The sequence below is a fragment of the Mercurialis annua genome, linkage group LG1-X (assembly GCF_937616625.2).
Source record: "Mercurialis annua linkage group LG1-X, ddMerAnnu1.2, whole genome shotgun sequence".
In the NCBI taxonomy this organism is placed as follows: Eukaryota; Viridiplantae; Streptophyta; class Magnoliopsida; order Malpighiales; family Euphorbiaceae; genus Mercurialis; species Mercurialis annua.
In genome coordinates, this window is record NC_065570.1 from 66,207,901 (window position 1) to 66,222,274 (window position 14,374).

General features: G+C 33.3%; 2 protein-coding genes across 3 annotated transcripts; one reads left to right on the forward strand and one right to left on the reverse strand.

Moving 5' to 3' along the window:
* The first annotated feature begins 937 nt into the window (after positions 1–937).
* LOC126662265 (calmodulin-binding receptor-like cytoplasmic kinase 3) lies at positions 938–7,187 on the forward strand. The gene is made up of 8 exons (XM_050356192.2): positions 938–1,057; positions 1,242–2,084; positions 2,200–2,424; positions 2,644–2,903; positions 4,501–4,666; positions 4,749–4,838; positions 5,481–5,779; positions 6,711–7,187. Exons 2-8 carry the CDS (start codon positions 1,796–1,798, stop codon positions 6,939–6,941), a joined length of 1,560 nt encoding a protein of 519 aa, XP_050212149.1. The 5' UTR covers positions 938–1,057; positions 1,242–1,795; the 3' UTR covers positions 6,942–7,187.
* A 1,872-nt stretch (positions 7,188–9,059) lies between these two features.
* Positions 9,060–13,513, reverse strand: LOC126664363 (putative chloride channel-like protein CLC-g). Of its 2 annotated transcripts, XM_050356724.2 has the most exons (7): positions 13,204–13,513; positions 12,918–13,118; positions 12,650–12,827; positions 12,206–12,468; positions 11,555–11,824; positions 10,332–11,460; positions 9,060–9,592 (listed from the first exon to the last, which is right to left on the reverse strand). In XM_050356724.2, the coding sequence occupies exons 1-7, from the start codon at positions 13,377–13,379 to the stop codon at positions 9,458–9,460; spliced, it is 2,352 nt and encodes a 783-aa protein (XP_050212681.1). In that variant the 5' UTR covers positions 13,380–13,513; the 3' UTR covers positions 9,060–9,457. The 2 variants fall into 2 exon arrangements, with proteins under 2 accessions (XP_050212681.1, XP_050212682.1); XM_050356725.2 differs by lacking the exon at positions 13,204–13,513 and having other exon boundaries at positions 12,922–13,011.
* Positions 13,514–14,374: the final 861 nt, after the last annotated feature.

The window sequence follows — 14,374 nt, forward strand, 5'->3', positions numbered from 1 at the left end:
TTCAATGCTAAAATGAGGTGGTAATATTATAATTTAACATTAAATTTAAAAAACAGACTCTAATACAATGTTATAGTTAATGCTAAATTTAGCATATGCTATATCATGTCTCAAATTTAGCATCTATTATAGCATATGCTAAATTTTAACAACCAATAATAATTCATTATTAATTACAGTTTTACCACTATTCATTTTTTTTACATTTATTATTTTAAAATACTATTTTAACAAAAAATCTTTTATTATAAATATTGTGTTTTCTCTATTTATTTTTACAACCTCGACCGATTAATTTTTTAATAGTAAACCACACTCCAAAATAATAAAAAAATATATAAAAAATTTATTTTTATATAATCCGTCGGTTTTTTTAATAAATTTATTAAAAGAGTTCATTGTTATATCAAATATGAAAAAAAAGTATTAAGAAAATATTAAAATATATTATTAAAAGAATATTAAATGAAATAAACAATAAATAATTATTATCGTAATTCCACTTTTTATAGGCCCAAAAATTCTTTCACAAAACAATCCATCTTTTTCAGGTTTATTGGTTTTGGACCCAAAGCTATGGAACTTGGGTGTGGGTCTTTTGTCGAAATAGAATGTCCTCGCTTTTTACTTTTTTATCGTTAATGTTAAAAAATAAATAGTTATATTTTTTTTTAATATTTTACATTAGAGATAAAATTTAAATGTTATGCTAAATATATTTTATTATGTTAAATTTAACATTAAAAATTAGCACTCCATTGGAGATACTCTAAGTGTAGATGAATTAGTAATAAATGATTCAAATATTTTAAGGAAAATTATAAAAGAAAAGACATGCAATCCTAAAATAAATCAACAAATAAATTTTTGCAATGGTCAACATTGTCAACACAACAAAAAATGTAGTCCTATGTCTTTGCAGTTTACATTTGATATAGTACTACTAATAATAAAATATTCATTCGGCTGGTCAGTCTTCACTTGTTTCTTCATTTTCTTTTGATTTCCTTTTGCTTTCATCTAAATTTCCATATCATTTCCTTTAGTTATTCTTCAGGTTTGCTTTCTTCATTCACCATTTACTTTTCATATCTACTTCTCTTTCGGTGGCTGTGATTGAATTTTTGTAATTTCAAGAATCTCTTAAGAGTTTTTAATAACTTTCTGATTAAAGTTTTGAGCTTTGGCCTGCTTTTATTATTGGGTCTGATTCATTTTTATGTTTTGTGATGTGTGTGCAGGACAATTTTGATTCTACTTCTCATCTACCAATTGGGGTTTGAATTCTGTACTGCTTTTGGTGGATAGAGTATTAACAACTTCAACTTAGATCAAAATTGTAAAAATTGGTATCAAAGTATTAATCTTTTGCTAATTTTGTGAACTTGGTTTCCAAGTCTGTATATTGAATTATGTGGTGATTGTGAGGAATTCATTTTCTTGAATAATCTATCCCTCGACTTTTGTGTTTCAACTATTTTCCTCTCTGGGGTTTGCTTTTGTCAATTTGGTGAAGTGGATTTTTAAAAATTCACTTAACTTTTATGGGGATTTTCCCAAATTAAGTTTATCTGAATTCAACTTTTTGAGCCTTGTGAATTCTATATTGTTGGTGGCCGAATTCCAAGCCATGGTTTTCTTGGCTAATAGGTAGTTTGCGCTATTGGTTGGAGTGCTAATGTTTATGAGGTTGCGGTTCTGTGCCTTCATAACTTATGTAGCTCGTTTCATTTCGTAAAGCTTAGCTGCTGCTGTGGAATATAGGGATGTTTTTCTTATGCTTAGATTCTGAAAGATGCGAATGGAGCAGATTATTTCATTGAGAATGGCTATTTCTGCATTTTCTTTGTTGCTATTAGTTCAATTACCAAGTGTACTTGCCTCTAGGTTTGCCTTACATTCAAAGGTTTGCGGAACTGATCACATAGCCTATTCAAATTTTCATGGTCATGAAGTGTTTTATATAAATAGGAGTCAAGTGGACAAAAGTTCATTTTGTAAGGCCCTCTACTACCACTATGCAAATAATTGCATCTTCGAGAGCTATCATGGTATTAGCCACTGTGCGTCGGAGCTTTCAGTAGGTATGTACTAATATGAAAGTCTCACTCTTGTTTCTTTGCTTTAAGAGCTTAACACGCCATTGATTTGAAGCTTGCTAATTTATGCAATTCTAATTAACTCGTACTATTGTAACAGCTGGCTGGTCCCTCAAGCTAGGACGAAAACTTTTGCTAAAGGATATTGGTCAGGATACTCCTCCTAAAGACAAGATGAATGATAGCAAGAGTTTTTCAACCACCAAACAAGTTGGTATAGTAGCCAGTGGAATTGTTGCCATCAGTTGCCTTCTTATATGTCCTTGTTTTTATGGGAAGAGGAAAGCAACTTCTCACACTGTTCTTGCAAAAGATCCAGTTTCAAGTGAGTCCAGTACCATTTAATTGTATATTTCATCATGACATCATCTATAATACTGGATTGGGCTCTATTTGTCAATATGTTCAACATTATTAGTTAGATCAAGAACTAGTTTTATGATGACAGTCATTTGAATTTTGTGAATTTGTTTGGTCACTGATCCTTTTTCTTCACTATGTGTCTGTTATGAAATTAACAATTTACTCGTTTGCATTATTGCAGTGGATTCAGTTAAATCGTTGGATAATAATTCTGCTTCCGAAAAGGTTCCACCTAGTCCACTTCGGGTGCCGCCAAGTCCAAAATATTCAATATCCCCAAAACTCAGTAGACTAGGGTCAATCCATCTGAATTTGAGTCAGGTTGCAAGAGCTACACAAAATTTTTCAAGATCACTTCAGATAGGCGAGGGAGGCTTTGGAACTGTCTACAGGGCCCAACTAGAAGATGGGCAAGTGGTTGCCATAAAACGAGCAAAGAAGGTAATAATTCCTTTCATGACCATCGATAAACTAGTTTCTCACAGTTATCCTACTTTTCATAGACTTATAGAAATGTGCAGTCAATTACATAAGCACAAAAATGTGTATGACTGTATAGTGAGCATGTATTTTTATGTTGCATAGATGGAAACCCTGTATGAGATTAATAGGAAGCTAGAGGAGCTTTCAAGTTAAAAAGAACAAACATAGAGTGCAATCAATAAATTTTAAATGATGGGAAGGGAAGTTAATGAAATCAGGTTAATGTGTAATGTAAGATGTCTCAGACTCTCAGGTGCATACATTTGACATTTGTAGTCTATATATGATGCAATTTCATGATGGAAATGAGGAGGATGTCAGCCATAATAGTGTATCAGGATGGACGAAATGGATAAAGTGAAAATGGGTTCCTACAAAACCCTTAGTTTCTAGACTAGTAGATGGAAAATTGTATGCCCAGCAATTTGACTGGCTGTGATGTATGCCTAAGAGCATAGGGTGGTAAAGAAACAAGCTGGCAATGCATAGATAATGATTTTAAGTTGGACCTTTAGAATATGAATGGCTGTATGGGTAATTAGTGCATGGTAGGAAGGTGAATGGAGTACTGGTAGTTATAGGTTGAGAGGAAATTAAATGATGTGGTCTACAAATGCGTATTATGGCAGGTCAAGCATATTGAAATTGCAAGACGGATGAAAGTAAGGGTTAGATAAGAGGAAGTGGAGCAAATTAGAGAAAAAAAAGGAGCCGCTGGACTCTGTTGCGGGAGAAAGAAACACTAATTCGGGTAAAATATAGGGAAGAGATGCATGTCAGCAACTCGCACTTAAGTTGGAATTACGGTTTAGTTCAGGTCACTTGAGGATGCATGTCAGCAACTCGCATTTAAGTTGGAATTACTGTTTAGTTCAGGTCACTTGAGCTATCACGTAGATATATATTTTTGAGGCTCGTAGACGATTTTTGTGATTGATTGAAACCTCTTCTAAGCTTACTATAACACTGTCATTTAATGTCAAGATGCCTTTTCATATATCTAAAGACTAAAGTACATAGGCTCAGCACTTTATTGGGGAATGGTTATAATACGAAATTCTGACATGGAAATCATTATTGTATACTAAGAAGAGGATCATAAAATTGTAGTTATCTGACAAACCAAAATTAAATTAGTTGTTTGTCAATAACTGAAAAAAATGAGCCTGCAATGTGAAATTCTTGCATCCATACCAATTGTAAGGAAGAATAATAGTATGTCATGATGATTGTACACTGGCATTACCATTTTATTTAGATGATTTATATGTTAAAGCTCAAATGTTGATTCTTGAAAGTAAAAAAATACCATCTAGCCATCCAATGATAGATTAGATGGATGCACAAGACTGATAGAATGTGTAATGAACCTTGAGAGGACAGATATGCTAATGCTAAACTTGTTGATGGCTTCCATTTTCTTTGAATTTTTTTATTAGTGGATGTGATAGTAGCTCAAGAGAATCCGCATTATATTTCTAATTGATTGTTTTGCAAATTAGCTATATATATAAATATAATTTTTCCTGTTGGTTGATGAGGAAATTTTATATAGGAATTCTATGCGAGCTTGCAAACTGAATTCAGCAGTGAAGTTGAACTTCTCGCAAAAATTGATCATCGGAATTTGGTGAAGTTGCTTGGTTTTGTTGATAAAGGAGATGAGCGTCTTATTATTACAGAGTATGTGCCGAATGGTACTCTTAGAGAACATTTGGATGGTATGCTCATATTATCTAGAGCATCTAAATCTCATTTTGACGATAAGCTTTACACTAATGGCTTTGTTTTAATTCCCTGCAGGTCAGCGTGATAAAATTTTGGACTTCAATCAAAGGCTTGAAATAGCCATTGATGTTGCTCATGGTCTTACTTATCTTCATACATATGCAGGTTGAATAACTATTAAAATTGGCTATTTGCTCGTGAACTTCCGTAATTCTATAAACTAGGATATTGAACTCAATTTCTGAGAAGGATATTTAAGAATTTTCTGTTAGTATATAGCTGGAGTTCTCGTACATATTTGATTAGACTATGTAGCACGGAAGCACTGAAATTGTTACGTTAAAATGGAAATTAGGAAAAAAACAATTTATAAGAATAAAAATATAAAGTTTCGAAGTTTTAGAGGCATTTCCAAAAAGTAAAATAGAATGCCGAAACACAGGACTCAAGAAGTTTCTCTGCAACATAGATTACAGATTGTAGCGAGATAATTGCAGTAATAAGTTATACTAGAACTGTAAGACCTCAGCATGTATAATGATAAAAGTTAATTTGCTATGGCTTTCGACTTTGATTTTGGGTGTTATACCATCTAGTATAGTATTGATACTTGCTGAAACTTTTTAGCATCCATGATTAGAACTTCCACTGCACCGAGTTTACATTTTTTCTTCCTTTTCTTGATTGTTTTTTAAATGCTTTACATTTTTTCTTCATTTTCTTGTTTTTTAAATGCTTCTGTCATTATATGCCTCATTTAATTCCTAGACGTCACGTTTGACTTGTGTGCTCTTGACTTAACAACAGAGAAGCAAATTATCCATAGAGATATCAAATCATCAAATATTCTTTTGACGGAGAGCATGAGGGCGAAGGTTGCTGATTTCGGATTTGCAAGACTTGGTCCAATGGACTCTGATAAAACTCATATTTCAACTAAAGTAAAAGGGACAGTGGGTTATCTTGACCCTGAATATATGAAAACCTATCAACTTACCACCAAGAGTGATGTATACTCATTTGGGGTTTTGCTTCTAGAAACTCTGACTGGCCGCCGTCCTGTAGAGCTGAAGAGACCTTCAGATGAGCGTGTGACTCTCAAATGGGTAAGCTTACTTTTTACTTCATGCTTATGAGATTTATCTTCTGGTAATTATGCTTTCAAGTTTGCCCAGTCAGTACCTCCGTACATTTCCAGTAGATTATTACAGATATGTGAGAATAGTTGCTGTCCATGAGGAACCACAATGATAGGTCTCCTATAATAGAAAGCTATGCCAACGAAAACTTATTGAGTCGTACATTTCAGCGTTTTATTTTTGTTTTTGAAAATGCTTGTGAAACCCCGAACTCTACATTTTTAACTTATTCTTGTAAAAAATGGTGTTTCACCGTTTTCTGTTTCGACGTTTCTTAATTTGTCGATTTCCTTTCCATGCTAGCGTAGACAGAAAGAATAGAACGGATTGCTTATCAATTGTAGCGAATTGAGCATTTGCATAGTTCTTATAGAAGTATGCATGTCCCCTTTCATTTTGATTTTCTTGCAGCATAATTAGCAACTCAAATAATCTAAAACCTCAATTGCGAACAGAAACTTCTCAGAGGCATATGCGTTTGGGCGTTTCATTTCCGTTGTGAAAATGCTTCTAAAATTTAAAATCTCTATATTTATAATAATCTATCTTTATAGAAAAAATGGTATTTTTTCATTTCAGTGTTTCCGTGCTACATACATAGAAAGCATATAACTAATTGATTATAGATTGTATTGAATTGAGCATTTGTATGAATCTTGTAGAATTATGCATGTCCCTTTTCTCTTAGATTACATTGTTATCTTAGAGAGCTCGTTGATGCAGCAAAATTAGCCAACTCGAACAACCTAAAACCTGAATGCTGGCTAAGATCCGCTTATTATTTTGGTTTTACCTCTTTCATAGTATTGTTCATAAATCTATCTTATCCACTATCTATTATACCTGTTCAATTCCAGAACCAAAACCTTCATATAGTAATGATGTTAACTTTGTGCAGGCTTTTAGGAAGTTTAGTGAAGGATGTGTAGTGGACATGGTGGATCCGTTAATGGAAGAAAGAGTACATGGGAAGGTACTCATGAAAATGTTTGCTTTGGCAATCCAGTGTGCGGCGCCTGTTCGATTAGATCGGCCAGACATGAAAACAGTAGGAGAGTTATTATGGTCAATAAGGGCAGACTACGTCAAGAGTCTAACTGCTAAAAGAACTTCAACATCGACGTCATAATCTTTTCTGCTCGATGCTTATCTTCTCAGCCTGTGTAATCAAACTCCGTTCTAATATACGAGACAAAAATTGCTTTTCGAGTTTCATCTTTATCTTTTAAGTACATACTTAGAGTTGTGGATATATGTTGTTCTTCTATTGTCATTCTTTCATATAGACTTGCTAAGGAAGATTTGTTTAGACAGATTGACACGTTTTCATTATAAAGCAATGTAGATAATGCTAATTACTGTAAGTTTAAACCAATTTTCCTCCCTTGTACTATTGATTGCATAATCCTGATTAAAATCCAACAGAAACTCCAAGGGTGGAAAAGAAGTTTCGATCTCAGGTAAAGAAATTCTCCTAAAAGTAGCGTCCGGTCTGTATAAGTATGATGATGTGTTTCGAGCTGCCAATCTCTCCTTGTAAAAATATTTATCAACTGTTGTCATAATTTTGTTGGGTTAACAAGGAGAGGATCGGAAATTAATTGGATATTGTGGTCCAAAATGTGCAAGAGTAAATGCCAGGATGGTTTGGGATTCAAAGGTTTAATTGCCTTCAATCAAGCATTTCTAGCAAAGCAAGTCTGGAGAATTCCTAACAGCGAATAATGAGTTGCATTATGCAAAAGAATTTGTGATATTTCAGATTTTGGTGCGTCGATATTATGAGACCTCAAGTTGTAGAAAATTCAAATGTTTAATCTATTTGTAAGAGACGCGAGGAGTTATAGAATATCGCAAAAATAAATTATGATGCATCAACCAGTCAAAATCTATCCGTTTTGGATCAATAGCATGAATAACAAAAAAATAATGTTGGGGAAATTGTAGGAAAATTTTCTGCTACATTCCGTTTTATTTGGAATCCTGAAATTTTAAAATTACAAGCTCTTTGAGAAGAGATGCGCTAGAAGCTCAATTAATTTTAGTATGCAATCTTTAGCTGCAAGTTGGAATATCTATCCAAATATTTGGCATATAAAAGCTTTCTTCTAACAAAGAAGCTTATGTCCTCGCACATGAGGTAAAAGCTAACTTTTTCAATCTATGTAATCCTGGTTCAATTATGTAATTGAAATTTTTTCTATCTAAAATATTCTATCTTTAAAATAAAAATCATAAAGCAATTTTATTGACTGCATTGCTTCAACTGATGCCTGACAGCCAAATGCACGATGTAGCATGTTTTAATGAAAATTGATTTGATAGTAAAAATATTAAAAATTAATTAAACTCAAACTAAATCAAAAGGTCAAATTTGATCAGTTCGGTTTTTGATTTAATCAAAATATAAGAAAAAAAAATTCTAAAACAAATTAAGATGAAAAAGAATAAGACATTAAATTTAAGAACCAAAGTTAAACTTCATTGTAATATGTTATACATCTTAACCATTTGATCACATTGATGTCATCCTTATTAGTATTTAAAAAAAAATATTATAAATATATAGTTCCAGTCCGTGCTAAAATTGAATTATTTTTATAAAAATAGAGAGAGAATTTGTAATGAATTTAAGATTAGAGAAAAATTAAGTTCGAACTGCATAGAAGTAAAAATTAAGCCCGAACTGGAAAAAAAATAGATCTGCCGCTGTGATACGGATAAGATAGATCGATATGGCTGTGGGCCTGTGGCAGAAGCAATGATGTCATGGACAGCAATGTTAATGCTATAGTTATGGGCTGATAGCAAAGTCAAAGAATAACAAGTTTTTAAGAAGAAAGAGGAATGCAGATGGTGATGATAAGATGATGGCAGACATAAGGTGCTACAGATAACGAACGTAATAAGATAAGACTTCGCACAAAATACATAATGTGGTAAGTTGTTGACAGAAACAGAACCTAAGTTTCACCGAAACCAGCAAAATATTTACACGTAATGGCTAAAAACGACTATGCTATGTTGCACGAAAACTTTTAATTTCCATCTCCGAAAAAAGCTTCTAAGACTCTGAAACTCCATATGTATAACCTATTCTTATGAACAAAATGTCGTTCTCGTTTTACGTTTCACGTTTCCTGTTTCAGTGTTTTCCTTTCCGTGCTCTATAGGGACTACGGTTAATAGAATGATTTTACCAACAGTAATGAATAAAATGCTGGATAAGCTTTATGTAACCAAATGCTAAGTTTTGAAATGCTTTTCTCAATATGTGCACATAATAAATTAAATTTGACTTCATTGTTGAAAGAAATCAAGTCATTGAAATAAATAATGCAGAGCAGATGGAAATTTCAGCTAAGCAATATCTGTCCCACCCGATTATAACAATAACTAATTACCTTGTGTGCGTCATAAAAACTACAAACAGCTGCATTGAGAGCGATGATCATCCTTCTCCGATCTTGTTTGATTCAGGTTGATCGATATGAAGCTCGAAAAATAATTTTAAATATTCAGTGTTGTCTGCCCACGAATGAGGCAATACCCACCTTCATTTGGAAGATCAAGCTCCATTACTTTGACAGAGAAGAAACTTTTTGAGATTTTCATTTCCATCTGCTGTTGATGTATCGCCATTTCCTAGAAAAATTTAAGTAATTGTGGCAACCGGAGCCTTAATCTTTTCCACTTGCTTCTAACAAGCAGCGGATGCAAACCCAATATATGTTCCGGCATGAAGTCGTGCCTCGTCAGTATGCCCACAACAGGAGATACCTGAAATTAAAAAGCATTGACATGAATATTTTCATGTAAAATTTTGTGAAAACAAAATGAACAACAATTAATGACATGGCCAACGCAATTGAAAGGACATTCAATTAGTAGTCATTGCATAAAAAATCCCACAGTCGAATCTTCTGATTTGTAAATGGTTTAGTTATTGATGGCTTACACGCATAAGAAGCTTCACGCAAAACAAATTTTTGATTTCATGCTTTCTGCAATTTTAGATATACCTACATGATCTAGATTTTTGAAAATACTTTATATCAAATCATTACACAACAAGAGGATAAACGAAATGATTATATTATGCAGGAAAACATAAAAACAATTCCGTTTCTGTGTGTCTAAATGATCAGTTAAATGCAAGTTGAAAGCAATAAAATCACAGAAGCACTATGAACAAGAAAAATATGGCATGTTGAAGCATTTCAACATATTTTTACAAGGTGCACTCAGCAGATTGCAGTACAAGTGCCAGTAAATTTTGCATCACAGATAGCGAAATTTGATGAAAGAAACTTAAAATGTAGAAAAAGCTTTTTACCACAAGCTGACAAAACTATCTCACGCCAAAAGAAACATATAAGATCAAGGGGAAAGAAATGGGGAAAATCACCGAGACATGTTGGCATATAATGTTCATAGCATTAACCTTTCAAAAGCCTAAATTACCAGTTATAACAGGTGAGATTTGTAGAAAGAAAATAGATAAGCTAGAAGTTCTTACACTTGATATTTTGGGTATCACCAACAAGTGCCTCAAACCAACTTCTCGGAAAAGTACACGAGCCTTAGCTAGTGACATTGTTTCCACAACAGTATAGGGCGAAGCATTAGTGAAAGGATGTAAATCCACAAACATGTCCATCTCTTCTTCAGTGATTTCTATATCTTCTAGCTTGTGATTGTAGCCTGAGCCCCTCTTTGCAAAGTCACCAGGTGAGAATTGCTCAAAGGCATCAGCGCTCATTGGCACTGGAGTGGATGAGAACACTTTCTTCTTTAATAACTCAATAAGATGATCACGGAGGATTAGTCCATAAAGAATTGTGTGTTCAGAGAGTGGAGGCTCATCGATTACAGGAAATCCATGATGCCTAGTTACTGTGAGAACGTGTACAATGTTACCGACCCTTTCAATGCCATGAAAGAGCTGAAGTGGACCTGTGACTACATCACTTACTGTCAGCTGCCTCATGTAAGGTTCGGCGTGAATTTCTAGATAAGGAAAGCCCTTCGCCTTCATAATGAGGTCATAAATATTACCATTGAAAGCGTCAGCCACAGTCTTGGAAATAAGAAGAACCAACATTATCAAAGGTAGCAGCAACAAATTATTGGTCAATTCTAGGATAATAACACATAAGGAAACTGTCATTCTCATAGATCCTCCGAGGAGTGAAGCAGCTCCCAGGACAGCATAAAGGCCGTGATTAAGACCATCTCTTGAACCAATTAACATTCCGATAAAACGTCCAAAAGATGCACCTGTCACAATAACCGGAACAAATAGACCAGCAGGAGCAACAATGCCATAGCTAAGAATGCTAAGAGAGAAGCAAGTTATAAAAAATATGAAAACGGATGAATACTGAAACTCGGCGTCGGTATCCCTGCTGAAAAGATTTCTAATTGCGTCATCATTTGTATTAAAAATGAGGCTAGCTAGATCATTGTAGTGCCCAGGAGGGCATTGAAATCTCTTATAGTTGCCAGACCGACCAATTGTTGGACAAGCCTCTGAAGCATCAGCAGGACAAGGTTGACAAGATGCCAAAAAAGGTAATCCAAATAACATACAGGATGTGAATATAGAGATTGAACAAGCCAGAAGAATTTTGTAAGCAATGCCTTGCCTACAAATAGAAAACAAGGAAATTTAAATTAGAAAAAAGTTCGACAGCATTGAAACACAGATTTGCACAAAAACAAAAACTGAGAGAAACTTACTCATTAATGAGATTGTAAACTCGAAGAACCTTTTCTAAGACAAAATTATAGAAACTTCCTAATATGCCCCCTATAACTCCAAGGAGAAGCACAGGAGGAACATCAATGAGATGATATGTAATATTAGCTGAATAGACATCAAACATTATGAGCCCGCCAGTACCAAATAGCCCACATTTTCCCATTAAACACACATCAATCAAAGCCCGAAGGACTAATGCAACTACAGCTGTTGTGAAGAAAGCTCGCCATAAAAGGGCACTTCTCCACCTGCAATTCCAAATAATAATAGTAGTTATTTCTCAATCTAAGCAAAACACTAGCATACAGTTAATTTTTCACTGTCCGCTGGCTAAAAATGTGACTGACGGTTATCACAACATGGGATGGATCTAAAGGTACGGGATCCGAAGCGAGCATGTTTACTCAAAAGTGCCTATGCAGATAGAATGTTAGAGCAACTTTTAAGTGAAGAAGTACTCAAATGTAGATGTAAAGTAAGACTAGCAGATAAAATCTGCATGAGTGGTGGTGGATCAGCGTAACAAATAAGCAAATGCAGTGATTAATACACTATTACAATTTTTGCAACTTGAACCAAATAATCACTAGAGGAAATAAAAACTAGAAAATCGAGCAAGAAAAAAATACCAGGATGCCATTTCTTCAAGAGCAAACAACACACCGCCAACTGGGGAGCGAAAGGCTGCAGCCATTCCAGCAGCTGATCCACACGTTACAAGATCTCGTCGATCTCTGTCATTTTTGAAATACCGTAGCCATTTCCATGTTAAGTTATATTTCTTAGATCCACCCTGACCAAGAATCGATGCTACGCATGAACCAGTATGCACCATTGGCCCTGCCTTTCCAATATGAAGAGATGATGACACTGCAGTAATGCTTCCAATAATCTACACACACAGAAAACACTTTACTTTTTATTCAAACACTTTAATAAACACAGGAATGTTTACTAATCTTCAATGCCGATACACCACAAAATAGTTAACTTTCCGACAAACACTTAAGTTACTACTATACGCGGATTCAGCATCTTTTCAAGTAATTAGAAATAAAGAAGAGAAAACAAACCTTAACAACCAAAGTTCGAAACGAAAAAATGCCAGGAGCATCAACGCCATTCAAATAAGCTTTGACTTCAGGAATACCTGATCCAGCAGCAGCAGGAGCTACAGAAGCCGTGATAATGGATGCGAATAGCGTAAGTATAAAATTAGACAGAGAGAACACAAGAAAACCCATCCCATACCTGCATACAGAAATTTCAGCAATCACATTTAAAAGAAGCTCATTGTTTAATTAATTGTTTAAACTTAAAAACAAAAAAGAGGATAAATACCTACTAGAAAGCATCATATTGGAAGTGATAACAAACTTAACACCAGCAATATTTTCAACAGCAAGATTATTAAAGAAACCAATCAGACTAACAATTATCCCAATCAAGAAACACAGCGACCACTTCATAAACAAATACTGAAATATCTGTAGCTTTCTACGCGTTCTCCAATCTTGCTTAAAGAAATCATTCTCAGCTATCCTGCAATTCAATAGATTAACAATTAAAGTAAAGTAAATTTAAAAAGAAATCAATAACTGAGAGAGATAAAACAATGAATTCATACTCGTAATCGAGAGATTCGATAGGGCATAGATTGGCGCCGACAATAGCGACCTGAGAAGTAGAATTGATGAGAGATCGTTGAGAAGTGAGTAACGGAAGTGTGAGTGATTCATTGTCTTGTTCTTCTTCTCCTTCTGCCGGTGCCGGTGCCGTTACTAATGCTCCGTTTATTGACATTTTGATTGTGTTTTGAAGAAGATAAAATTTCCTAGAAAAAGAATGGTTACAGAATTATTTTGAAGACGAAGGCCGTTAAATACGGAAGAAAAAAGAAGAAGAAAGTCTTAGGAGTTTTGTTAGTTAAGACTTGAGCACAAGTGAGACTGTTGAGTTTTTATACAGTATAACCGGATGTAAATTCTTTTGGTTTGCGCTTTCCTTTCGTACGTGTCTCGTATAACAACAATTTAGTCTGATCTCCACTTTTTGCTTGGACATAATTATTATAAAATAATCTCAGATTACATTAAATTAACAAAGCTAAACGATTTATAAATAATTATTTTTATTTTTTTGATGTTTGTTCCAATTTATTAGTAATCCTTCATCAATTAATTATGTTACTTAACTTTATCAAAAAATCTAATTATTAAAATTAATGATCTCTATATTAATTTATCTTTCATAAAAAAACTATAAATCATACAAATTTAAATAAATTTTGAAAGTAATTTGTGTGTGTATGTGCAATTTTTGTTTTAAATTTAAAATTAATGTTACTAATTTTTTAAATAGTGATAATTTTTATAAAAATGTTAATTATTATTATTATTAAAAATTTGTGTTAATATAAAATAAAAGTTGTTATAGCTAAATTATAAATTTATAAATTATTATAAATTAATTTTATAAATTTGTAGTATTTTTATATCTTTATGGACTTTTATTAGTAGATGCTAAATAAAATTTATTTATACAACCAGACTCGACAATTAAGTCAACCGAAATAGTTAAATGGTAGAGGCAGTAGCTATAAATTTAGGCATCACTTGGTTTTGTTTAAACTATCATTTATTAATTTTTTTTCTAATGACTCTCTATCTACATGTTGGGGGAAAAAAACTAATAATTTTATAATTTGATTATGTGTAAAATAAAAGTGTTTGTATGATATCGATAAAAAAAATAGGCCTTATTTGGTTTAAAATTATACACTTTTTGAAAAAAAAAAA

What these genes read in the sequence shown, in the direction of transcription:
- LOC126664363 (XM_050356724.2), bottom strand. Translation starts at nt 13,379, where the DNA reads ATGTCAATAAACGGAGCATTAGTAACGGCACCGGCACCGGCAGAAGGA. An exon ending in GTTTACAATCTCATTAATGA is followed by an intron (nt 11,461 to 11,554) that starts GTAAGTTTCTCT and finishes TTCTATTTGTAG; the next exon opens with GCAAGGCATTGCTTACAAAA. An exon ending in TGATACCCAAAATATCAAGT is followed by an intron (nt 9,593 to 10,331) that starts GTAAGAACTTCT and finishes TTTTAATTTCAG; the next exon opens with GTATCTCCTGTTGTGGGCAT.
- LOC126662265 (XM_050356192.2), top strand. Translation starts at nt 1,796, where the DNA reads ATGCGAATGGAGCAGATTATTTCATTGAGAATGGCTATTTCTGCATTT. An exon ending in TGCAAAAGATCCAGTTTCAA is followed by an intron (nt 2,425 to 2,643) that starts GTGAGTCCAGTA and finishes GCATTATTGCAG; the next exon opens with TGGATTCAGTTAAATCGTTG. An exon ending in AGCGTGTGACTCTCAAATGG is followed by an intron (nt 5,780 to 6,710) that starts GTAAGCTTACTT and finishes AACTTTGTGCAG; the next exon opens with GCTTTTAGGAAGTTTAGTGA.